The sequence below is a fragment of the Alternaria alternata genome, assembly GCF_001642055.1.
Source record: "Alternaria alternata strain SRC1lrK2f unplaced genomic scaffold CC77scaffold_8, whole genome shotgun sequence".
Lineage (NCBI taxonomy): Eukaryota > Fungi > Ascomycota > Dothideomycetes > Pleosporales > Pleosporaceae > Alternaria > Alternaria alternata.
In genome coordinates, this window is record NW_017306197.1 from 106,484 (window position 1) to 129,637 (window position 23,154).

General features: G+C 51.7%; 9 protein-coding genes across 9 annotated transcripts; 6 read left to right on the forward strand and 3 right to left on the reverse strand.

Moving 5' to 3' along the window:
• Window positions 1-29: 29 nt before the first annotated feature.
• CC77DRAFT_933604 (hypothetical protein) lies at window positions 30-1,406 on the reverse strand (the record flags this gene model as incomplete). Its single annotated transcript, XM_018534329.1, has 1 exon — window positions 30-1,406. The coding sequence occupies one exon, from the start codon at window positions 1,404-1,406 to the stop codon at window positions 30-32; it is 1,377 nt and encodes a 458-aa protein (XP_018386849.1).
• A 2,112-nt stretch (window positions 1,407-3,518) lies between these two features.
• CC77DRAFT_933365 (hypothetical protein) lies at window positions 3,519-5,560 on the reverse strand (the record flags this gene model as incomplete). The annotated part of the gene is made up of 2 exons (XM_018534314.1): window positions 3,519-4,894; window positions 5,059-5,560. 2 exons carry the CDS (start codon window positions 5,558-5,560, stop codon window positions 3,519-3,521), a joined length of 1,878 nt encoding a protein of 625 aa, XP_018386850.1.
• A 320-nt stretch (window positions 5,561-5,880) lies between these two features.
• CC77DRAFT_1019363 (hypothetical protein) lies at window positions 5,881-8,170 on the forward strand. Its single transcript, XM_018524819.1, has 2 exons — window positions 5,881-6,244; window positions 6,310-8,170. The coding sequence occupies exons 1-2, from the start codon at window positions 6,241-6,243 to the stop codon at window positions 8,001-8,003; spliced, it is 1,698 nt and encodes a 565-aa protein (XP_018386851.1). The 5' UTR covers window positions 5,881-6,240; the 3' UTR covers window positions 8,004-8,170.
• Window positions 8,171-9,245: 1,075 nt separating this feature from the next.
• CC77DRAFT_933679 (hypothetical protein) lies at window positions 9,246-9,904 on the forward strand (the record flags this gene model as incomplete). The annotated part of the gene is made up of 2 exons (XM_018534334.1): window positions 9,246-9,411; window positions 9,471-9,904. The coding sequence occupies 2 exons, from the start codon at window positions 9,246-9,248 to the stop codon at window positions 9,902-9,904; spliced, it is 600 nt and encodes a 199-aa protein (XP_018386852.1).
• A 1,024-nt stretch (window positions 9,905-10,928) lies between these two features.
• On the forward strand, window positions 10,929-12,637 carry CC77DRAFT_800630 (betaine aldehyde dehydrogenase 1). The gene is made up of 2 exons (XM_018533240.1): window positions 10,929-11,417; window positions 11,472-12,637. The coding sequence occupies exons 1-2, from the start codon at window positions 11,112-11,114 to the stop codon at window positions 12,603-12,605; spliced, it is 1,440 nt and encodes a 479-aa protein (XP_018386853.1). The 5' UTR covers window positions 10,929-11,111; the 3' UTR covers window positions 12,606-12,637.
• A 664-nt stretch (window positions 12,638-13,301) lies between these two features.
• Window positions 13,302-14,821, forward strand: CC77DRAFT_800618 (endoxylanase). The gene has a single exon (XM_018533239.1). It carries the CDS (start codon window positions 13,418-13,420, stop codon window positions 14,696-14,698), a length of 1,281 nt encoding a protein of 426 aa, XP_018386854.1. The 5' UTR covers window positions 13,302-13,417; the 3' UTR covers window positions 14,699-14,821.
• On the reverse strand, window positions 14,649-17,719 carry CC77DRAFT_800888 (histidine biosynthesis trifunctional protein). The gene is made up of 3 exons (XM_018533241.1): window positions 17,275-17,719; window positions 15,181-17,196; window positions 14,649-15,129 (listed from the first exon to the last, which is right to left on the reverse strand). Exons 1-3 carry the CDS (start codon window positions 17,627-17,629, stop codon window positions 14,945-14,947), a joined length of 2,556 nt encoding a protein of 851 aa, XP_018386855.1. The 5' UTR covers window positions 17,630-17,719; the 3' UTR covers window positions 14,649-14,944.
• A 430-nt stretch (window positions 17,720-18,149) lies between these two features.
• CC77DRAFT_801013 (epoxide hydrolase-like protein) lies at window positions 18,150-19,637 on the forward strand. The gene is made up of 3 exons (XM_018533242.1): window positions 18,150-18,922; window positions 18,971-19,154; window positions 19,204-19,637. Exons 1-3 carry the CDS (start codon window positions 18,310-18,312, stop codon window positions 19,547-19,549), a joined length of 1,143 nt encoding a protein of 380 aa, XP_018386856.1. The 5' UTR covers window positions 18,150-18,309; the 3' UTR covers window positions 19,550-19,637.
• A 710-nt stretch (window positions 19,638-20,347) lies between these two features.
• Window positions 20,348-22,467, forward strand: CC77DRAFT_1019371 (tannase and feruloyl esterase). The gene is made up of 2 exons (XM_018524820.1): window positions 20,348-21,243; window positions 21,292-22,467. Exons 1-2 carry the CDS (start codon window positions 20,738-20,740, stop codon window positions 22,400-22,402), a joined length of 1,617 nt encoding a protein of 538 aa, XP_018386857.1. The 5' UTR covers window positions 20,348-20,737; the 3' UTR covers window positions 22,403-22,467.
• The last annotated feature ends 687 nt before the right edge of the window (window positions 22,468-23,154 follow it).

Here is a 23,154-nt window from a genome sequence, read left to right on the forward strand (position 1 = left end):
AATTCATAACTTCATTCCGTTGGAGCACCTCAACCCGACTGAGAGTTCCTGCTCTCGATGCCTTTGACTGTTTTGTGTAGCTCGGTCTTCAACCATCTGCCTAGTATGTTATACAGGTGCTCTGCTTGCTCGCAGGCCGCGCTATTCCCTCCCCAATTAGCTAGTGCCCTGACGAGTTGTTCACAACCTTGTAGCTCAAGCAATATCACCTGTCTTCTATAGTTCTGCTGCTCAAGGTCTTCAAAGTCGTAGTGTTGATGCTGAGATTGCTGCACGTACGGATCGAAGCTCTCACCCTTAATGATGCTCGGCACAGATGGAGTTGGAAAAGCAGGCTGCGAAGAGCGTAATGACTGGCTGTTGCTCCAACAAAACGATGCTGATACCAAGGTACTGGATTGGACAGGAGGGTGTACACCAGCGGCAGTCTGGTACCAGGTCAGAATCTTGGATGTTATACTTGAGTATAGCATAGCGAGGTGTGGATCTGACGAGCAAGGACAATTAAGAAGCTCCAAAACGTTCCTTATGGCTGATTGAGAAGTCAGGAGAACAGCCTCGAACGGACCCTTGGTAAATGCCGGATGTGTATGCCTGACGTGCCTCAGAGTATCAAGGATTGAGTAGGCCGATGTATAGCAGCAATGAAAGTTGTCCATCGAGGAGTTGAAATATGGTGCCATTGCATCATTCGTCCCTGTAGCTTGACTGATCGGGCTATATGGTATGGAGACGGAAGAGACGGAACGTAGATGCTCTGCGTTCTTTGGGCCGGTCGAGTAATAGTCCATGGGGTTTATGTCATTGCCGCCTATGTATTCTCTAAGAGCTTGCCAACTAGAGTGGTCAGATTGCGCTGTTTGCTCCTCTGTGAACGGGTCTCGGAAGAGACGGTTTAATTCGATGGTCGATCCTGGTCCTGGTCGAGCTGGTTGTGTTGGTAGAACAGTATTATCAATATGGGTCGTGTCTGAATGAACGTCGCTTGCGTATGATAATTCTGGTACAGTTTCGAACTCGAAGCCTGGAGTGGCTGACAAGCTTGGTGTAGGCGACCAGTCAGAGGCCCAATTCGATGCGATTTCTAGATCCGTCTGTTGAAGGGTAGGTTCCGGTTGGAGGCTGAACAAACTGAACTCGCTGCTCCCTGGAGATAGACACTGCTTCGCGGCTTTGACGAACGGAGTTCCGTCTGCGTTTCTCTTCCTCGTCCGGCCTGGTTTTCCGTGTTTTCTCGAAACACCATATATACATGTCGAGTTGATGACGGAGCATCGTGCACAGATCGGATGCTCTTTGCTGCACTTGACTTTTGACGCAGCGCAAGAGTCGCATGAAGCTCTGAGCTTCAGGTTGTTGATTTTCCTAGGTGTGGATGTCTTCGGTGCTGATGTAGGTGAAGACATGTTGAGTGACGTTTTTTTGTTATCGATTATGACTGGTGAACGCCAAAGAAACGGCCGTGATGCAATAGACATTATAGTCGACTATGCAGCCTCTTTCGAAGAGTCGGTGTCGAGTAGAGAGTAAGCTGAGCGTTGTACTACCAGCCATGTGTAGCCAAGTCCAGCTCTCGAGCACTCCACCGCCTTTATATATTAACCAGCATCCTACGATACTTGCCTTACCCGGATCCATCACTGTGGTGTAGGTAAGATTTAGATCTTGGATCTGCTGCATAGACCTACATCGCAGTATTACCATCTGCCATGATTAGCGCACCCGCATGTCTCAGCCCTCATACCCTGCTACCCGTCAAGCCACCTACACATGCCTCAATAAGGTCTGTTCACTGCATAACGCATGCTTGTTGGCCGCAACAGCGGCTGCAGCTATCCTGATCCTTGACTCCACGTTCTTGAGGTGTATTGGTGGGTGGGGAGGATTGCGCAGAATAGTTCATGCCTCATGCAGGTGTAAGGCGGGCTGTGCGAGAGAAAATATGTTTTGGTATCTGTGCAGACACAACGTCCAATGAGCGGCCGATGTGTCAGCCTCACTGTGCTTACAGACCTGCATAACCTACTTTTCAGCGTTTTCTGGATAGTCTGTTACCAAGGTAAGAGATCCAAAGCGGACGGCAACCGAAGTGAAGGCAGTTATGGTGGTTGTGTGTCGTTTTGAGTATTCTGAGTGCGCTCACCATTGCGATAAGCTGCCGCACCCGCTCCCCAAGTAGCGAGTACAGTGTTCAATAAGTACCGTACAGGTAACTCAAGTGCATGGCATACTTTGAAGAATAAGAAGGAACGGAAGGTATCCAGGTACCTGTGCGTTGTTCGTTCGATTGATCGATCGTGCAGTGTAGGACTGCCCTCCCTGATTTCCCCACGGCTAGCGTTCTGCTAGCCGAATTGGGCAAGCACCGCCTGCAGCTCAAAATAACTTCCCATGTCACTGGGCAGCACACCCTCCTACCGCCTGCGCGTCTCTATCATGCTCCTACAGACATTATCCTGCATATCGCTAGAAAGCCCTGGCACACTTACACCAAGGTGGTAAGTCTATGTGTATTTTCTGTCCACTTGCGAACGTTACTGCGCAGGGCGAAGCAATCCGTTGCTATATGCAGGTCGTGATACTGGTCCATGGATCAGATAACCTAAAGAGGACGACCTTACTTCCCAATCGAGGGTCTTGGGAGAGATTAGATGCGGCTCTGCGGATCAGGCTTGAAGAGATACGATTCATGAGTCCGTGGTGTCTGACCGTGGAGACAGGCTATCCAATCACACGTCGCATAACGGGGCTTTCCAACCTCCATACAACGAATAATCAACAACTCAGTTGACTTTGTAGTAGTTAGGAACCTAACAGCGTTACCGATTCGTCCATAGGATTTATCGTAGAAACTATCAATGGCCCAAAGCTTGACTTCTATAGCAATAGTGCGTCCTGACCTGAATCGATCATCAGGTCAGATAGATCTGAGTTGCCATGTCGAGTTCACAAACCCCATTGAGTCAACGCAAGTGGGTAGCTTCCAAAAGCATAAGCGAGCACCCTACTGTCATTCGCTCGCTCGAAGAGTCTTGACACAGCCCCAATACGCACGCCGCAACCATCTTTTGACGCCGGTTAAAAACGTGGTGAGCCAGGTTTCTATCTTGATGGTTGGAAGCGATTTCGATATTCACCAATCTCGTGAACTGCATGCATGCGTCATCTATACACGTGGGAAGCTGGTGAGCAAATAGCCATGGGTAGTGTTCAATCGAAAAAGGTAAGATAGCGGCTCTGAAATGTCCAGAGGCTAGCCAACCTGTTAACGCCTGACTTTTGAATACAGTCTTATGCAAGTCCAATCAATAACCTCAGATCACATGTGTGATCCTGATACCTTTACGCCGTGCTATGCCCGAAAGACTGACCACAGGCAATTCCCACCTGGGTGTGTCTGTTTTGCGCCATCAAGTATCGTCATTTTCAACAGTTGGATGTGCATTCAACAAGGCCGACGCTTCAGCCCTACGCCTAGCATCATCCTGCTCCAATTGAGTTTGCACGTGCCGGGAAACCTACTCATCGGCCTCTGTATTCCAGATCTCCACCTCCCTGTTCTCCAGCTCTTTCATCTTCTCTTCCCCGAAGATGGTCTCGGTTGGCAAACCAGTCTTTCCGTAGTTGACAACAGGTCCTATCGTGTTGATCCATTGTTGTCTTCTTTCCATAAGAGTGCGAATTGGCTCGCCCACGCCCGGCCTCGAAATGCCAGCGTTAGCCACTGGATGGCTTCCACCTCCTGCACCACCCGGCCGCTTGTTTTGTTTCTTGCCTTTGCCAATATTGCGGTTACGCTTGAGGTAGGCGGCGTTGAGTTGGTTGTCGAGATCGTCGGCTATAGTGTTGTACTCTTGCTGAGCTATGCGCTCTTCTGTGAGCTCGAGAAGGCGCTGTTTTCGTGCGCCATTGATGATGGACTGCTTGCGGAGTTCTTCTTGTAGAAAGCGGAGGCGTTGGGCTACTTCGTCATCGAAATGAGAATCGTATGATTGCGACTCTGCGTCTGCTTCGGAGATCAGGCCAAAGTGCTTCAGCTCCATTAGTACGCGGTCCTCCATGCCGACATAGTCGGTGCGGCCAGTCTGTGGTGGAGGTTTCCAGCCCGGCTGAACGAGGTCGGGAAGTTGGGCGGCGGCGGGTATCGAATTCGTGTTGGCCGTGTCTGCAGGCGCACCTGCGCCTTCATCAATATCCATGGCGTCTCCATTGACTCCATTAGTTTCGCTCTGGCCGCTCTGATTACCGCGTCCCTCTGGTCGTAATGTAGCTAGGAGACGCGACAGGAGGGGCCCTGTAGACACTTGATCTGTCTCAAGCACGTCGTCTGAGATGTCCTCTGCTGCTCCACGTGGGACGTTGGGTGGTGGTCGTTGGTCATTCGAGTCTATGTGCATAGAGCCATCTTCCTCGGCCCATATCTCCTTGTAGTGTCGCTGGCCGCGTCGAGGCAGCACGAATGGCGCTATACGGTCTCCGCGCTCCTTCAAGAATGCCACGTCCTCTTCGGTGAGCGGCCTTATGTATGGTTCAACGTAGTTGGCGAAGACGGTGGCATTGACCTGTGACGGCGGTTTGGCATTGGAGAAGTCCTTTGCTGGTGGTGAACCGGCTATCCTGTCACGGAGATCGTGCTTGGGGAATTCGGCGACACAGTATATCTCCTTTCTCTCCTCAATCGACATGCCTGGTGTAACCTCGCGTATATGGTATACGGTAGGGTCATCGAATTTGGCGGGGTCAGGACCGAAAGTCTGGAATTGCGGTACGGCTGGGGCAGGGGCGGGCTGGTGAGAGACATCAGAGCCACTGGGCGAGGGAGCATCCGCCGGCCCATTGCCAGCAGCGGAGGGCGGGGCTTGCGATATTGGCGATGAGATGGCCGAGGAGTTGTCTGTAGACGTGGTTAGATGTCTGTGAAGTCCTCTCATGTTGAGCTTGACGATCAACTGCTGTTGGGAAGGAGCCATGTTGGAGGGTATTCGAAGTAGTGTATACGAGGAGGGATCGTATATGTAAAGTCCCAAGGGAAATGTGATTGCCTGGTATCAAACTCACCTTTGCCGTCACCGCCGTCCTGCCTGGCCAGGCCGTGGGCACCGGTCGCAGGCGGATGCTTCCCGTCCTCGTCGTGTTTCTTGCTCACCTTCTTGAGCTTATGTTTGCGCTCGCGCTCCTCGCCATCCTTGTCCTTTTCCCTTTCACGCGGCGCCCGGTTCTTCTTGTTGTTCATGAGTTCCCGCAGCGCACCTTCGGACTGCACGCAGCGTGACTCGACGTTCTTCAGCACAGTCTTCTCGATGTCGTCGCGCATGGACAACAACAGCTTTCCGGTCGGAATGGAAGAGCCGTTGGCGCCCCCATCGAGTATGTCTTCGACTGTCTTGGGGCTCTTTCTGAGGTAGGAGCTCAGGCGGTTTCCAAAGTAGGACGAAGAGGAAGAAGGCTCGACCGAAGTGCGTACGTTGGGCAGCGGCGTTGTGTTTCGGCTGCGCGGTGCTTGCGAGGGCTTGCCGGGCTTGGTCGCCTTGCCCTTGCTGCTCACGCCTGGAGGCGCCATATTGCGCGTCCACGAGCGTCGTCGTCGCTATGGAATGCGGGGGAGAAAGTCAGTCGCGTCCACGACGCGAGATGGGCGGCCGACGTCTGAGAGCTGGCAGAGAGATGTCGCAGGCGCTAGACTAGCCAAGGGCAGGTATGCAGCAGGATGGTAGCAGGCGTCTTGGATTGTCGCATCGCCGGCGCATTCGTTTGTTGGTGTTGTTCGCCGTCTGGGGAACTGGCTCGTGCTAGCCCTGAAGACAGACGCCAAGGTCGCGAAAGGCGTGCCGTCTGCGATACGACCATGTCAACGTCATTACCGACGAGCAGGGCACTATTCATGCACAACGGCATCCTCTCCAACTGTCCAGTCCAGTGGGGCCTGCATCCATCCTATGCTGCCCTTCTTGACGCAATCTCCTGTTCGCGCCAGGGAAACAAGCTTTTTGCTAAGCTCGGCGCTTCTCCATTCTCATCCGGGAGGGGCGGCAGTGTTGACGAAGCCGACCAGCCTTCATTCCTAGCCACCCGCTCCCGCTCTACAACCACCGCTGCAACCACCCACAGCCACGCCATTCTCTTCTTTCCTCTGCATACCCTCCTGCTTGCGCCCACACTGCCTTCCCACACGACTGCCGGCAATGAATTGTAGTTGGCTCACATTAGCGGCCCCTGTGTAATCGTCCAGTGTCGCCCACCATGTGTACGTCACACCACTTTGCCGCCCGTTGGCACCAACTCGCTGACCGCACGCTGACTGTCGCACAGCTGCCCAAAGGATTGGTATCTTTACCATCGACTTCCCGGACCCTCTTCGCATCGACTACGACAACAACCAGTTCATTACACTCAACGATTCCGTCTCGTTCCAGTACCGCATCCTCAACAACATCCAGACCTTGTCCACCAAAGGCGTCGACGGCAACCAAGACCCCTACGGCATACTCTACGTACCTGATGTCTACACATCTGGCTGCAAGCAACAGGAGGCAGACTACGTCCTCGAGAATGCGACACGGATAGCCAATCTCCCGTCCGACAAGGATTACGCACTCATCGCCGTTGCACCCTGGTACTCGGCGCAGTGTACCATCGAATACTTCACCGCAGCGCGCAACCATCCCACCAAAGCCTTTCTCACCTACCTTCCCGGAGACAGCAACGCCAAACCACCGGTGCTCAACGATGCGGCGTGGAACCTTCAAGATGGCGGTAGTTGGCAGACGGCCAATGACTTTCCCACCTATGCGCTGTCTTCAATGACGGGGAGGAACATCATGGAGCAGCTGGACCAGTATTCTGGAAACTTGAGCCAGGTACCGCATGCCGATCAACTCTCGCAGATATACGATTCCACCGACTATGTGCGCTTGTGGGCAACCGTCAGTACTGATTCTGGTGGCCAACTCCCAAGCCTATGGGTTTTCCTCGTCATCGTCTTAGCAGTCCTACTCGTGGCTGTCAGCATCACTTCTCTCGTCATGCATATCATCCAACGAAGACGGCGCAACGACCTGCGCGAGCGCGTTCTCAACGGCCAGGTCGATCTCGAAGCATTGGGCGTCAAGCGTCTCACAGTCTCGCAACAAGTTCTCGACAAACTACCCATACACACACACACTGCTCCCGCCGTTGCTGCTGCTGCTGCTTCGAACGAGCCTGAGAAGACCACCGCTACACAAGCGCCGAACCACGCACACGATCTCCCACACGCCGCCGTAGATGCTGAAACTGGCTACAAGGGACCTCAGCTGCTCCGCCACTCGTCTGCACCCACGATACCTACAGTACCCACGTCTGGTACGTCTGCATCATGGTCCCAGCCCACATGTCCAATCTGCATGGATGACTTTGAAGTCGACGAAACACAAGTGCGCGAGCTTCCGTGCCACCACATTTTCCATCCTGAGTGCATCGATACCTTCCTCCTCAATCACTCATCGTTATGTCCCATGTGCAAACAAACTGTATTGCCTACAGGTGCTTGTCCGGTCAATATTACCAACGTCATGGTACGGCGAGAGCGCCATATAAATCGCATGCGAGCGCGCAGTGCTCATACAGCAAACACCCAACCAAGTTCCGTATCCACACCTCCCTCAACAGTGCCAGTTTCACTAGCGCGCCCAGCGGCCGCTTTTGGGTCGCTTGGCAACAGGATAGGCGGAGCTATCTCTGGTCGACGTATCTTCAGCGCACCTGAGCGGACGCAGTCACGACCACATGATATCGAGATGGCCACTACGCCGCCACCTGATGCCCCACCACAACCTCAGCCGGCCAGTGCACCAACTTCACAAAATCCACAAGACTGTAGTCCTACTCATAACAGACGAGAATGGGCACGGCAACGAGCATTGGCTATGCTTGGTCCCCGTCATGCGCCTGCTAGTGACGTGGAAGAAGAAGAAGAAAATGTGCCAAAGTGGCGGCGTGTGTTCCGCAAGGTCTTTCCCATTTGATCAATAAGCGATTTGTTTTATCACGATACCTCAGCATAGATTCGGCGCAACACTTTCATTAACGTAATGTATTACAACGGTGTTCAGGAGATCACGGAAGCGGCTTTGGGATCATTTGGAAAGGGAGATACCAGGGCTACATAGCGACATTACTGCTGCATACAATTATCATATTGTATTATTCTTGAACCTACTACCTGATGCTTCTTGTCTTATCGGCTCCCGGATGTACCGATTTGGACGCTCATGCCCTGTCGCGACTTCCCAATCTATTTATCCAGATCATGCACCTACAATAACCATTTGACCCTTTATCTCGTCGCCTCCTACCCGACGCGTATCCTGGACTACAGTGCACTAGTACCAGCATTGCTCACCTTTCGGCCCAAGAGTACCACGCACAACATGACACTGGACAAACAACGAGCACTACCTATATTGCCATTGATGAGCCATACGAACTCTAGAACAACGACTTTTGCCCACATACACATGTCCGTTCCGTTAGTCAAAACAAGTCTAAGAATCTCACTCGCTCGCTAAAACCTTAAAGCTTCCCCAGAAAGCCCAGCCCATAATCAGCCGTCGCGCTTCTGGTTCGTGACCTCGACCGGGTCTGTCAATCTAATATATACAACATTTGCCTCTGCCGCACCCGCCTAGTACTTGTCACGCTACAATAATTTCCACAATGACTATTTTTGGATTGGAGTTTTCTCAATCGTCTTCACCCTACCCCAGACTCGACATGTTCTAGAGCATGATTGCCCTGCATTCGACGGCTATCGTTCTCGCTTGCTTCTCGGCTGTCTCGTAAAGAAGTCTACGAGCAATATCGACGGGCAGATCTCATATCAGGAACATGGCAACCTTACCAGCTTCGTTGCCATGTCCGAACTAGCAATACAGCAAATGAATGCAAGGTTTCCGGTTGGTAGCGAGTGGCCATCTATCGCCGTCCTCCACGAGTATGTGGCCAATGAGCAAACTTCTCCTACCGGCCACAAGACTCTATGGTCTTTACAAAGGGCTTCCTAGAGTATGTGTGGTGAAGAATGTACTGCTTGCGTTCTAGGTCTCGTACTCGGACAATACGTGGGCATATAAGATGGTCGTGGCCCACAGTTGCTCTGGTGAATAGCAGCACTACACTTTGACCAGAAAATCATCATCTAGCATTCGCTTACCACATTGTTTAATTTTTTCCCAGTTTGTCAGAAACAAGGCTGAGACACCACCGCGATGAAGTACACACTTACCGCCATAGCCCTTGCGGCGACAACGATCGCTGCTCCGACTAATCAAGCACCCGACTCATTCAAGATCACTAAAGTCGTCTCTGGCGGCTCGGGTTGCCCCCAAGGCAGTATCGATATCAACTGGACTGACAATGGCATCTTGCCCATCTGTAAGCCTCCATTACACTGGTTTACTCATCCTCGTTCTCGTATTGATTATCACATGCAGACTTCAACCAACAATTCACAGCCCGCGTCGGCACCGGGAAGACGGCAGAAGACTCGCGAAAGAACTGCCAAATCAACCTCGGTCTCGAATTCTCCCCTGGCTTCTCCTTCGCCATCTTCAGCGCGGACTACACCGGTTGGGGCGACCTTGATAGTGGTGTCACTGGTGTCGTAAAGTCAACGTACTACGTCTCTGGTCAGCAAAGCCAGTCGTCGTCAGAACTCAGCATCGACGGTCCGTTCCATGGCAAATACTACAAGCAGGATAACGTGCCGGCTGCAGTCTGGTCACCCTGCGGTGGTGATGCCCTTTTCAACATCAACAGCGAAGTAGCGCTAACACCATTTGCTACACCGGCTAATGGTGTGCTCGCTGCAACGCGCGAGGCGGGTCGCTTTACGTCGAATTTGTACGTTCAGTGGAGAAAATGCTAGTAGTGTACGTGTAAGAAAGCATCGTGGTGGAGCCTGTAGTTGTAGATCGTCCTTGGTGCCAAGTCAAGATATCAAATTTTCTCCTGATTGCGAGAGCTCACAATTTTGTTGACTGTGCATATGCGTCTTATCGGTAATTCTGCATATATTTGTGTAACTTGCATGTTACTCGACGCATGACGCTGTGACCAATAAGGCGTTCCACGGCGTACCTAGATCTGCAGAAAATGTGGCGCGTATGCTGACACAAGAACATCTTATTCTTGTAGACCTTCAACATCAACTCATCGCCCAAACCGTTTCCGCGACGCTCTAATCGCCCTGCCATTGCTTATCCACGACCCCATCTCTTGTTGTCTCAGCAAGACGTATGCAGACGTTGGCGATAGCGGCCAGACTGCATGACCCGCTTCACTAACGTGATCATCATACCCAGGTAGGTCGATACGAGGAGCCCCGGCTTCGACTATAATGCTGAAACCTTTTAGTGATCCACAAGGAAATTCCACAGGGTACTCGGGAAGAGGTTCGTCCGTTGCGAAAGGCGTAAACTGGGCACAAACTGGGCAAACTAGTCTGAAAGTCGATACATCGAACGCTAGTCAAGACTTTTGCAGTCGCGCTGTTGGAACCCAGCTCCAGCCATGTCAAATGCTGGTCCCGCTGTTAGTGAGAGTAATCCACTTTTCGACGGAAGACCCCGAAATGGCTCCGGCGGGGTGTTGCGGCATGTACACACACCCGATGCACATGATGCTGGGCAGACGGCAGTGGTGTTTAGCATATCACCCGTACCGTGAAGACCCTACCTCGGATGATGACGACCTCGTGATGGACTAATCGCCGGCTCATCTGGGCAACACCTCCACCCGCTAAGCCCCGACCCTAAAATCCGCAAAAGCTCAGCCAATTGATTTTACTGGGGAATGGACGATGCAAGCCTAATCTGCTACTCGAGCCCCGCGATTCTGCTGCTGCAAGTGGGGTCGAGGGTCGCAGCCAAGAAAAGCCAGATGCTACAAACCCACCAAGAATGTGCCACCATACAGCAAGCGTATTGACTACCGAGGATGAGGCAAGCAGCGAGGTAGTCGCACGAATGTGGCGACTCGACTTGTTTAAAGGCACCCTCACCCGTCGTGCCCATACCGGACAAACCAATACCTACATCATCATATCTCCATAGCCTACTACATTAAACACCAATATGTCTCCGGGAAAAGTCTCAACCCTCGATTTCGAGACGTTCTATAACATCGTCGATGGCAAGCAGCGCAGCTCAGACAAGATTCACCATGGTATCAATCCCGCGACTGGTCAGGAGCTCTGGGACGTACCAATTGCGAGCGAGCAAGACCTGAATGACGCAGTTGCGGCTGCGAAGAAGGCGTTCCCCGCATGGAGAGATACCCCGATTGAGAAGAGGAAGGAGCTGCTCAACAAGATTGTGGAATCATACCAGCAACACAACGATGACTTCGTCAACCTACTGTGCAAAGAGTCTGGCAAGCCGGTACGTTGCAACAATCACTAGAATATTCCGAGCGTTGTGCTAACATGCGAGCAGAGAAAATTCGCTGCCATCGAGGTTGGTGCCGTTGCTGGATTCATCGGTCACCACTTGACACTTGATGTGCCATCTGAGAAGTTTGAGGATGATGAGAAGACAATCTACACAGAGTACACGCCTCTCGGTGTTTGCGGTGCCATCTGCCCGTGGAATTTCCCTCTCGTCTTGAGCACCGGAAAGGTCGCGCCAGCTCTCATGACCGGAAACTGCATCATTGTCAAGCCCTCACCCTTTACACCTTACACGGCTTTGAAGTTTGTCGAGCTAGCTCAGGAGATTCTGCCACCAGGCGTTCTCCAAGTAGTTGGCGGCAACAACGAGCTCGGTGTTCAGATGTGCCAGCACCCCGACATTGCCAAGATCAGCTTTACCGGCTCTATCGCTACCGGAAAGAAGGTTATGGAGACATCTGCAAAGACCCTCAAGCGCGTCACACTCGAACTGGGTGGCAACGATGCCTCCATCATTCTTCCTGATGTCGACATCAAGAAGACAGCACCCGAGATCGTCATGGGTGCCTTCCAGAACAGCGGCCAAGTATGCGTCGCTACCAAGCGAATTTACATTCACGACTCCATCTACAAGGAGTTCCTTGAAGAGATGGTCAACTTCACCAAGTCCATCAAGATTGGAGGTCCAGATGACGGCGACAACCTGCTCGGACCTGTTCAGAATCAGATGCAGTACGAGCGCGTGAAGGAATACTTCAGCGACAGCAAAGCCAAGGGCTACAAGTTCGCCGCTGGTGAGCCCGACGTCGGCAGCGGAAAGGGTTACTTCATCAAGCCAACCATCATCGACAACCCACCAAACGACTCCCGCATCATCCAAGAAGAGCCATTCGGTCCCATCGTGCCCACACAGCCATGGTCCGATCTTGAGGAAGTCATTGCACGCGCCAACAACACAAACACCGGTCTTGGTGCTTGTGTCTGGGGCAAGGACGTCGAGCAGGCACAGAAGGTTGCGCGTCGCCTCGAAGCCGGCTCAGTCTTTGTAAACTCATGGGAGAAGCCGACACCACAAGCGATATTTGGAGGACACAAGGAATCTGGAATCGGCGGCGAATGGGGCAGGACCGGTCTTCTTGCGTACTGCAACCCACACGTCATGCATGTCTACAAGTCATGATATGACCATGTGGATGATGGTGGGAGATCAGATAGATGAAATAAATTGACGATCATGACCTAGTCAATACAAGAATGTTTTGAAATGCTTGAAATGCTTGAGTACTTTAACCTGTCGGTGATGTGGCGCCATTTGTTGAGCGAAGGAACATGAAGCATTTGATAACCGGTGGCTTTCATACAATCGTCTGTTCGCATGGTGTTTGTTCCTAAAAAGGTTAGCTGACATCTACCTCTGACAGGCTTAGCGCTTGGCACCCCGGTCGCACGGATCCCGCATGAAGCTTCGAACCTGGATGTCGGACCTACTGTCACGTCGCATTGTGGCACCTTATCCACAGGTAACATCATTGCTTTGCTCTGCGCCGCATCAGCCCACTGTTCGTCGACTTGTCGTTCGTCAGACCAGCGGAACGGTTAAAGTCGTTCTGTTTCCGAGGTATCTTTGCCCTTGTAATGATCTCCAGGATGGCGTTTCATGGTTTCATGAAACAATGCTCTCTCAAGGAACCGGCTACCCGCCCAAATTTGACCCACCATGCAGAATCGTTCCAGGCGCATTGCAGCAGTGGCTGTTCTAGTATAAGATGAATTCGCATCCGCCGCCATCATGTTTCTTCACTCCATTCGGTCATCTTCATTCCCTACATACACACTCTCTCTATCTTTTCTTCTCTTCAGACTCTACTGGAAGCGTGCTTCCTGACATTCTTTTCTTGAAATCCCACATAGAAGCTTGCTTCTTTTCCAAACCTCCATCGACCGAACACTTTTGAACCCGAACCGAACCGTCCCAATCGAAAAGTAGCAACCATGCATTTCCGCGGATCCTCCATCTACTTCGGCATCGTTGCCCTCTCCTCGACTTCAGCTGTCCTTGGAGCCGTCGCTCCCTACGGACAATGCGGTGGTAACGGCTTCCAGGGCGAGACCGAGTGCGCTCAAGGCTGGTCTTGCGTCAAGAGCAACGACTGGTACAGCCAGTGCATCAACGGTGGTGGAAACGCCCCGGCTCCTCCTGCTGCTACTGGCGTCGCGCCGGCACCCGTCGTTCCTTCTGCCGCCCCTGTACCGTCGATGAACGCTAGCGAGCCCGTCGCCGCCCCTGTTGCGGTTGCTCAGCCTGCTGCCACCGGCGGTGCCAACGGCTCTACTCCTGATGTTGCCGGAACCGGTGCCAACGGTGCCAAGTGCTCGCTCGATGCTGCATTCAAGTCGCACGGCAAGAAGTACATCGGTGTTGCTACCGACCAGGGCGCACTCGGCAAGGGAAAGAACAAGGAGATCATCGTCGCAAACTTCGGCCAGGTTACTCCTGAGAACAGCATGAAGTGGGATGCCACCGAGGGTACCGAGGGCAAGTTCACTCTCGACGGTGCCAACGCGCTCGTCAGCTTTGCCACAGAGAACAAGAAGCTCGTCCGCGGTCACACCACCGTCTGGCACTCTCAGCTTCCCACCTGGGTCTCTTCCATCACCGACAAGACTAAGCTCGAGGAAGTCATGGTTGCTCACATCAAGAAGCTCATGAGCACCTACGCCGGCAAGGTCTATGCTTGGGACGTAGTCAACGAGATCTTCAACGAAGACGGTTCTTTCCGCTCTTCCGTCTTCTACAACGTTCTCGGTGAGAACTTTGTCGCTACCGCTTTCGCTACTGCCAAGGCCGCCGACCCAGAGGCCAAGCTCTACATCAACGACTACAACCTCGACAGCCCCAGCTACGCTAAGACCAAGGCCATGGCTAGCAATGTCAAGAAGTGGGTTGCCGCCGGTGTTCCCATTGACGGTATTGGTTCCCAGTCCCACTTGTCCGGCAGCTGGCCCATCTCCGACTACCCCGCTGCTCTCAAGCTTCTCTGCGAGTCTGCTTCCGAGTGCGCCATGACTGAGCTTGACATCAAGGGTGGTGCTGCCGCTGACTACAAGACTGCTGTCACTGCTTGCTTGGATGTTGAGAACTGTGTTGGTGTTACCGTCTGGGGTGTTAGCGACACTGACTCTTGGATCGGCGCTGCTGCCACTCCTCTGCTTTTCGACGGCAGCTTCCAGGCCAAGGAGTCTTACAACGGTCTCTGCTCCGCTCTTGCTTAAATGCACAGGGTGGGAACGAGGGCATCCGATTAGATCTATCAGCTTAAGACAGACAATTTGGTGCTTGAAAGAGGTGTTTGTTTCTTGTAGGAGATGGGATGAAATTCTACCGTATATATATCTACTTTGCTAAGATGGTAAACTCCATCTTCCAATTGATCATTTTATTGAATCATACCTAACTGCATGGGTCTATGCTAGAACTTTGTGATGATGAAAGGGTATCAGGTTGCGTTTCGATGACATTTACGCTACGCCCAATCGTAGACTGACAGCCCTTCGATGAGCCTCCAATTCTTCAACGCGCGCAAGTTCCATCACAGCAGGTCCAACATTTTCAAGTCCTTGCCTAGTAAGATGGGAGCTAGTAATGTGCTTAACATAAGACGCCAGATTGACGCCCGAATATTGCTTGGCATATCCATATGTTGCTGGTCAATGTTAGCAGGGCTCCTTGAAGAAGTGTTCACAATGTAACTTACGTAGAGAGTGGTTAACACCAGCAGAGTAATCGCCAACACTTTCAGGGGTCCATTCACCGATGAAGACACTTCCAGCGTTCTCCACCATTTCGGCTACCTTTTCTGCTTCGTCGACTTGCAAGATAAGATGCTCAGGCGCATACTGGTTGCTTAGCTGCATAGCCTCCTCCATCGTGTTCACCGCAAGTGTGAAAGAGTGTTCGATTGCTCCACGAACAATATCTACTCGTGGCAGAGCAGTAGCTTGCTTATGGAGCTCGTCTTCGACTGCGTCAAGCTGCGCCTCGTTCATCCCGACTGCAATCAAAATGACCTGAGAATCAACACCATGCTCAGCTTGACTGAGAAGGTCAGATGCGACAAAGGCAGGGTTGGCATTTGCATCCGCGATGACGAGTACCTCGCTCGGTCCCGCAGGCATATCGATGCTTACACCAGCGTTCGTGTCGTTGGAAACATGCATCTTCGCTGCCGTGACAAACTGATTTCCGGGGCCGAGGATCTTGTCGACTTTGGTAACGCTTTCAGTACCGTAGGCCATTGCTGCGACAGCTTGTGCGCCACCAGCAAGGACAATAGACTCTGCACCGACCTTGTGGGCACAGTAGACAACCTCCGGAGTTACTTGACCGTTGGCCCGCGGTGGTGTTGCGAGAACGATCTTCTTGCAGCCAGCAACCATGGCAGGCACACCAAGCATGAGCGCGGTAGACGGAAGCACAGCGGTTCCTCCAGGCACATACAGACCGACCCTTTCGATTGGTCGAGCAAATCGTGAGCATACGATGCCAGGCATAGTCTCTACTCTTAACGGCTTGTCCTCTTTCTGCGCAGCGTGGAATTTTCTAATGTTTTCAAAAGATACGTCGATAGCTTTGGCTGTCTCAGGCGATATTTGCATAAGTTCTGGAGGGAATGGTGCTCTCAGTACAGGCGATGTCAGTGATGTAGCTTTTTCGAACTTGTGCGTGTACTCTAGCAATGCGGCATCTCCTCGAGTCTTGACTGCCTCGATGATCGGCAGACATATATCTAAAATCTTTTGGGTCGAGCGTTGAGATGGTCGTTGTAGCGCAGCGTTGACAGTCTCGGACGTCTCGTTTGCGGTCACGTAGCGCTTCATGGCAATGCGACCATCCTTCATACCGGCGGGATCATCCTTGCTCTTGGGTACTGAAGCAGCTTCCTTGACCTCTTCTTTAGTCGGTCCGTTCGTTGTACCGTTCGTTGCACCGTTCGTCGCTGCTGCTGCTTGCGCGGCAAAAGCTGGCTTCGCATCACCCTGTCGCCTCTTGACCTTGATGCTCTTAGCGTCAAGGTTGCGCTCAACATCCTCCAATGTTACACCAGATGCAACGCACTTTGTCAGCGCAAAGTAGAAAAGATCGGCAGCCTCGAACGCGACTTCTTCTTTAGTGTTTGCGTCGCAGAGCTCAGTGGCTTCTTCCAGTATCTTGGCTCTCAAGAGTTGTGAGTCATTGAAGAGGCGTGCAGTATATGAGCCTTCGGGCGCTGAAGCTTTTCGGCTTTGGAGTGTCTTCTGGAGTTTTGACAAGCCGGTATACTCGCCGAAGCAGGTGGGAGTTGCAAGGTGGCAGAACCCTCTGCCCTTTTGTCGCACTACAAACTGCAAGCAGTCGCTGTCGCAGTCCAGCGCTAATGATACCAACTCTTGGATATCCCCACTGCTTTCGCCCTTGTACCATAGCCCTCGCTTTCGGCTCTGGTACACACCGCGACCGGTCCTCAGGCTTTCTGCGACGCTCTCTTCGCTGCTGTATACAAGTCCGAGAGCAATTCCTCGCTCATCGGTGACGAGAGTTGTGAAAAGGCCGTCGGATCGGTCGCTCGTTGCGTTGGCCATGAAGAGCTTCGCGACGCTCAGTGCACTCGTCTGCTTCGAGGGGTCGACTGTGAGGTTTTCGGCAGAGATGATGGGTATCGCGTTGAGTTTTGAGAGGCGTAGGGCGCTCTCAATGTCTGGGTTCTTGAATGAGACGAAGACATTCGGTCGGTCTGCTCCGTAATCTTTCAGCCATGCTTCCAAGTAGCCAACGTCGTCGACCTGGTGGGCGTAAATGTCCACCTGTGTACCTGAGATGGCTTCGATGATCTCTTCCTTTGTGTTTCCTGGCAAGCACAGGACTATCCTGTCCTGGTCGATCTTCAAGTTCTTGAGCTCGTCCAATTGCTGGCGAGTAACGAAGACCTTGGCGGCGCCGGCGTCGAGGAGGGAGACGATGTCGTCAATGGATGTGATGGAAGCAACGTCTAGGTAGTTGGCAAATCGGCCTACAGATTGCTTCAGGTGGGCGAGGGCCTGGTCGATGGTCTCGTCGGTGACTCGTACGAATACATTGCCGATAAAGGACAATGCTTGAACATCAAGGCCTTGGGTCGGTTTCGTGTAAGTGGCTAGGTCAATTGCAGCGACCAGATTCGGTGCCATTTTGTCTAGTTTGGTGCGATTGGGACTTCGGAGAGAAGTTTGAATCACAGTACATGTGTCAAGGTGTGAGTCGTGAGTAAAAAGTTCCAGAACTAGCAGATGCCAAATCGCGGGGCGATCCGCCCCACCATGATGACGCCTTCAGTATCGACGCGCTTCACTCGCGTCGCATTGCCCATAGACGTCGGATTCTGTACCATCTGCGTCGCTACGCTTTTCACACGCATAAAAAGTACAAGTACAGTGCCAACTGATCTCTCAACTTTACCCATCTCAGAGATTGTAGCCCAAACTTGTTTTTTGCTGGCAAAACGTACATGCCGAGGTCTGAATTGAAATATTACTAGCTCAGAAAGCATAAAGTCCAAGTTTGAGTTCTTTGACACAGTCCTGCGCGTCAGATAAGACCTGAACTTACAATAAACATTGGACTACTAACACCCGGCGAATTACGTCTGACCGGAAAGATATTCCACCCGGATGGTCGGAATTGTGCGACCCGGATTACTACATAATAGTACATGTATGTACCCCACCTTGCCTGACCACTGACATAGGCCCAGCGAGTTTCGGTTACATGCATGTCTTCGTACGAACATAAAAGGATCAACTGATTCCCGCTCTGACCTATTCATCCAACTACCAAAACATCAGTCTGAACCTGTTCTTCTATTACAAGCATGTCCTACTCACCACCAGACTCCGCAAAGCCCTTTACCCTCAACGTCTCTGACCAAGACATCTCAGACTGGCGCCAGCTTCTTCAGCTCTCAAAGCTCGCCCCTGAAACTTATGAAGGACGGCAAGAAGACCGCCGCTTTGGCGTATCCCGCAAGTGGCTCTCTGATGCAAAGGACTACTGGCTGAACAAGTATGATTGGCGTGCACAAGAGAAACATATCAACTCGTTTCCAAACTATAAAATGCAGATCGAGGATGTCGATCTACATTTTGTCGCTGTCTTCTCTGAGAAGAAGGACGCAATCCCCATCATTTTCATGCATGGATGGCCAGGAAGCTTCATCGAGTTTCTACCGATGCTGACGCTGGTCAAAGAGAAGTACTCCACCAAGGACCTACCATATCATCTCATTGTACCTTCCCTGCCTGGTTACACTCTCAGTACTGTACAGTCGACCGAGAAGGAGTGGAAGCTGGAAGACACCAGTCGTGTCTTGAATCAGCTGATGCTGAACCTCGGCTTCGACAAGTACCTTGCGCAAGGAGGAGATGTGGGCAGTTTCACATCGCAACAGATGAATAGGTCGTACGATTCATGTGTTGGGATGCACCGTAAGTCAAGGCCATACCCGTGGGTTCCGCAGTTCTGATGTGCATCAGTAAACATGATGACCGGTCTCTCACAACCAAACGAAAACACTTCCATGAATGCTTTGGAAAAGAAATCGCTGGATCGTTCGATAAAATGGCGCGCAACTGGAACGGCGTACGCACAGGAGCATTCAACAAGACCCAGTACCATTGGTAACGTGCTAGCATCAAACCCGCTCGCACTTCTTGCATGGTAGGGTCCATTCTCTTCATACAGCGATGCACTGACTAAGGTCAATCAGGATTGGCGAGAAGTTCCTGCAATGGACGGACGAGGACCCTTCTCTTGATACAATCCTCACGGATATCTCTCTCTACTGGTTTACGGAAAGCTTTGCTCGTTCCATCTACCCTTACCGTGAGCTCTTCGGTGCAGGAGCAAAGGACTTCAAGCAAAACAACAAACCTGTCGGTTTCTCTTTCTTTCCCTATGAGCTAGCTCCAGGTATCAAGAGTATCATTGAGAAGGAAGTTAATCTGGTGTTTTACAAGCAGCACGAACGCGGTGGACATTTTGCTGCTTTGGAGAAACCCAAAGAACTCTTGGAAGATGTCGAGGAGTTTGTTAGCAAGGCTTGGAAGGTATGAGGTTGAAATAGCACTCAGAGTCGTGTCCAATGCGTGGAGAACGGCTGACATGATCAAGGGATCCGCTGTGTCGTCGAGATTGTAGAAATGCAATCGTCTATCCGCGGAGGGTGAATCCTACAGGTGCTGTTATTGCTTTGGAATTGGGTTGCATTATAGCTCTTATCTCTCAGGGGATGAAAACCTTGCGAATAAATACTGTTCCTGTTTCACCTACCACAAGTCGCTTGATGTCCGCGCGTCCAGCATCCCTCCCGACCATCGCAATTTGGGTGCAACGCCCACTTGTTTTCAAGAGGCTGTTTAGGTCCACCCTTCACACGGAGATCATTACTGATTTAGCGGCAAAACTCCGCACATCGGCGCCACTGTTCCGCATGGCGCAGCGTAGCGGTATTGTTTGCCTCCCAACTCTCAATGATGCAGGTGTCACGATCGCGCTCCCAGGGCAAGACACCAAATCGGACCGGATCTCCAAGAGGGCTAACCACCCGTATGAGAAACCCCCCGGAGCCCTGAGCTGTCTCTCTTTCTGCAACCCTGCATCTCTTTGAACATATGCTTTTTCTTGCTGTTTTGATGAACCAAAATGTAGAGAATTCGAAGCGCTATCTTTGTGATAGTCTGTATGTGTTCTCTTGTTATTGTTGCAGCAGAACGAGGGCGACATTGTCAAGTTCGCTGCATTTCAGGGAGCTGCAGCCCGGGATGTTTCTACGACTAGGTACAGTCGCGACTCCGTTAGCCCCGCTCCAGCACCATGATCGGCAACACATTCGGCAGCTTCCAGACTATGGAATTACGCATACGCAAGGTACTGTTAACCGTCGGCAATGCAACGAAAAAACAAAACAACGCTCGAATAAACGTATGATCACGTGGATTTGGCTGCGTTGCCTCGGTAATTCGTCACCTTACCCTAGCTTTTCGCATGCTTGCCATGGGTTTTCAAGTCGCCAAACATCGTTACGGCATCCACGGGCGGCACGTCCCTGCAGCTGCACGACAGAGCAACCCCATATTATGCCCCAGCTTCTGTTATTCGTTTAGTCTGCCCTAATCAAAGAGAGAAACACTAGTGATGTACCATGACGGAGACCCAGTTTTCGGTAGAATAAAGAGAAGAAGCATTCCCAGAGTCTTGGATGGAGGCTGGGAACCAAGCTTGCTCATCAATTTATTGTCAAGATGAAGCTCGAACAACCACTGCAGTGTGTACTGCTTAGTGCATCCTCCGTCTTCGCCGCTCCTCAATCATACCCCGCGAATGGCACGACACCAGCTGAGTTCAGCTCAAAATGTGCCGATGTTGCTTCTAAACTCGCTGTCGATGGTGCTTTCGTACACACGGCCGAGTTTGTCGCCGCCGGCACAAACTTGACACTCCCTCTATACGACCAGACATGCGCTGAAGCATCGCCGCCTATCACAGCAGACATTTGCCGCGTCGCGCTTTGGGTTTCGACGTCCGAGCGTTCTGGCCTCAACATGGAGGCATGGCTTCCGGCCAACTGGACAGGACGATTCCTCTCTGGTGGCAATGGTGGTCTGAACGGCTGCATCAAATACGAAGATTTGGCCTACGCGTCTGGTCTGGGATTTGCGGCTGTTGGAACCAACAACGGTCACAACGGCACGAGCGGCAAACCGTTCTACAACAACTCGGATGTTGTGGAAGATTTCGCATACCGAGCGTAAGTAGTCTTCCCCCATACTGTTCGCGTTTAACTAAACAACTACAGCCTTCACACTGGTGTTGTGGTCGGAAAGCAGATCACCGAAGACTTCTACGGCAAGCCGCACGACAAGTCCTTCTACCTTGGATGCTCCACCGGAGGAAGACAGGGATTCAAAATGGCTCAGGACTTCCCAGACGATTTTGACGGTATTGTTGCGGGAGCACCAGCCTTCTCTTTCAACAACCTCACTTCATGGAGCGGACATTTCTACACTCTCACGGGCCCAGCAAATGCTTCCACTTTCGTCCCCATGTCAAAGTGGGCGGTGGTGCACGCTGACGTCCTGAAGCAATGCGACAAACTTGACAACTATGAAGATGGCATCATCGAGGCTCCCTTGCATTGCAAGTACGACCCTTCTGGCTTAGCTTGTGTTGAAGGCAGCAACACCACTACCTGCCTAACACCAGAGCAGCTCGAGACCGTGAAGGCCGTCTACTCGCCACTCTTGAACGACAACGGAGACCTCGTATATCCCCGTCTGCAGCCCGGTGCTGAGCTTGGCGCAGCCGCTGTTCTCATGAACGGACAGCCCTTCCCATACACAACGGATTGGTTCCGCTACGCTGTCTACAACGACCCTACCTGGGACCCAGCGACAATCAGCTCAAAGGACTACGACAATGCCGCACGACTGAACCTCTTTGGAATTGAAACCTTCAAGGGTGACCTGAGCGGAGTGAAGGACCGTGGCACTAAAGTGATTCACTGGCACGGTGGTGCCGACTTCATCATCTCATCTGAGAACTCACCTCGGTACTACGAACACGTTTCTTCTACCATGGGTCTTTCTTCCGACGAGCTCGACGAATTCTACCGGTTCTTCTATGTCAGCGGAACTGGTCACTGCGGTGGAGGAGATGGCGCGCATGCCATCGGTCAAGGTCTTGGCGAGATCAACGGCTACGAGCCCAGTCACAACGTACTGATGGCTCTGGTCGACTGGGTAGAGAATGGAAACGCACCCGAGACACTGATCGGCACAAAGTTTGTAAACGACACGGAGGCTCTTGGCGTTGAGTTCGAGCGTGCGCACTGCAAGTTCCCCAAAGTCAATCAGTACCAGGGCGGCAACCCGGATGTCGTTGAGAGCTGGGAGTGCGTTGACCCATAGATCTGATCGAAGTATGATATGGGTAAATGTAGCAAAAGTGAATCGAGACCCTTATTTCACATCCAATAAGAAATCGTAAATCCACATACATCGTTTCAACGTGCCATATTTATCACTCACCAGCTGTCGTTAAACGCACACAGAATGAAGTATGGACTACTCTAGTCGCGAACCTATGATTTATAACTCTCAATATGAGGTATAGGTGTCGCTTTACGTCAGGCATCAGTATTCATCTCATAGAAGGTAGTCTCTAACACGTGCAGTGGATATGATTATTGCAATCCAACTTCTTTGGCAACAGATGACAAGTCACTCAAGATTCCCATATTTCAAGAGGCTGGCGTAAGACAAATTGCAGATATGACGAAGTCTTATCAGATGCAGCTGAAAACAGTTGTTCATACGGTAACGGTAGTGGAGTAACTAATTGGAACAGAGATGGATTGCATCCTTTTGCATTTGTATACAATTTCAGCTCCTACGGGTTTTTTATAGTTCTACTGTTTTCTTACATAGAACTTGCACTGTCTCTATAGACCCTGAAAGGTGAAAGGGAAGTACAATAAGTTTCACTCCCCGGATAAGAGTACTAGTTGATCAGCACAATAGTGTAAGCTGGACAGAGTTTGACGTCATCCACAGCTGCAACCCTAGCATTACTTCGCTCTATCAGGGCATTTAACTTGTTGCCTTCAATAAAAAGCCCTACCTAAGCTTTACTCAAGTGCTCCAACACGCCGGTTATTCTA

Excerpts from the sequence above, each read along its gene's own strand:
- CC77DRAFT_800630 (XM_018533240.1), top strand. The coding sequence starts at position 11,112 with ATGTCTCCGGGAAAAGTCTCAACCCTCGATTTCGAGACGTTCTATAAC. Across the intron at positions 11,418-11,471 it reads GCAAAGAGTCTGGCAAGCCG|AGAAAATTCGCTGCCATCGA; the intron begins GTACGTTGCAAC and ends ACATGCGAGCAG.
- CC77DRAFT_800618 (XM_018533239.1), top strand. The coding sequence starts at position 13,418 with ATGCATTTCCGCGGATCCTCCATCTACTTCGGCATCGTTGCCCTCTCC.
- CC77DRAFT_800888 (XM_018533241.1), bottom strand. The coding sequence starts at position 17,629 with ATGGCACCGAATCTGGTCGCTGCAATTGACCTAGCCACTTACACGAAA. Across the intron at positions 17,197-17,274 it reads GATCATCGAAGCCATCTCAG|ACCGACCGAATGTCTTCGTC; the intron begins GTACACAGGTGG and ends ATTACGGAGCAG. Across the intron at positions 15,130-15,180 it reads TGGTGTTAACCACTCTCTAC|CAACATATGGATATGCCAAG; the intron begins GTAAGTTACATT and ends AACATTGACCAG.
- CC77DRAFT_801013 (XM_018533242.1), top strand. The coding sequence starts at position 18,310 with ATGTCCTACTCACCACCAGACTCCGCAAAGCCCTTTACCCTCAACGTC. Across the intron at positions 18,923-18,970 it reads TTCATGTGTTGGGATGCACC|TAAACATGATGACCGGTCTC; the intron begins GTAAGTCAAGGC and ends GATGTGCATCAG. Across the intron at positions 19,155-19,203 it reads CCGCTCGCACTTCTTGCATG|GATTGGCGAGAAGTTCCTGC; the intron begins GTAGGGTCCATT and ends AAGGTCAATCAG.
- CC77DRAFT_1019371 (XM_018524820.1), top strand. The coding sequence starts at position 20,738 with ATGAAGCTCGAACAACCACTGCAGTGTGTACTGCTTAGTGCATCCTCC. Across the intron at positions 21,244-21,291 it reads GAAGATTTCGCATACCGAGC|CCTTCACACTGGTGTTGTGG; the intron begins GTAAGTAGTCTT and ends AAACAACTACAG.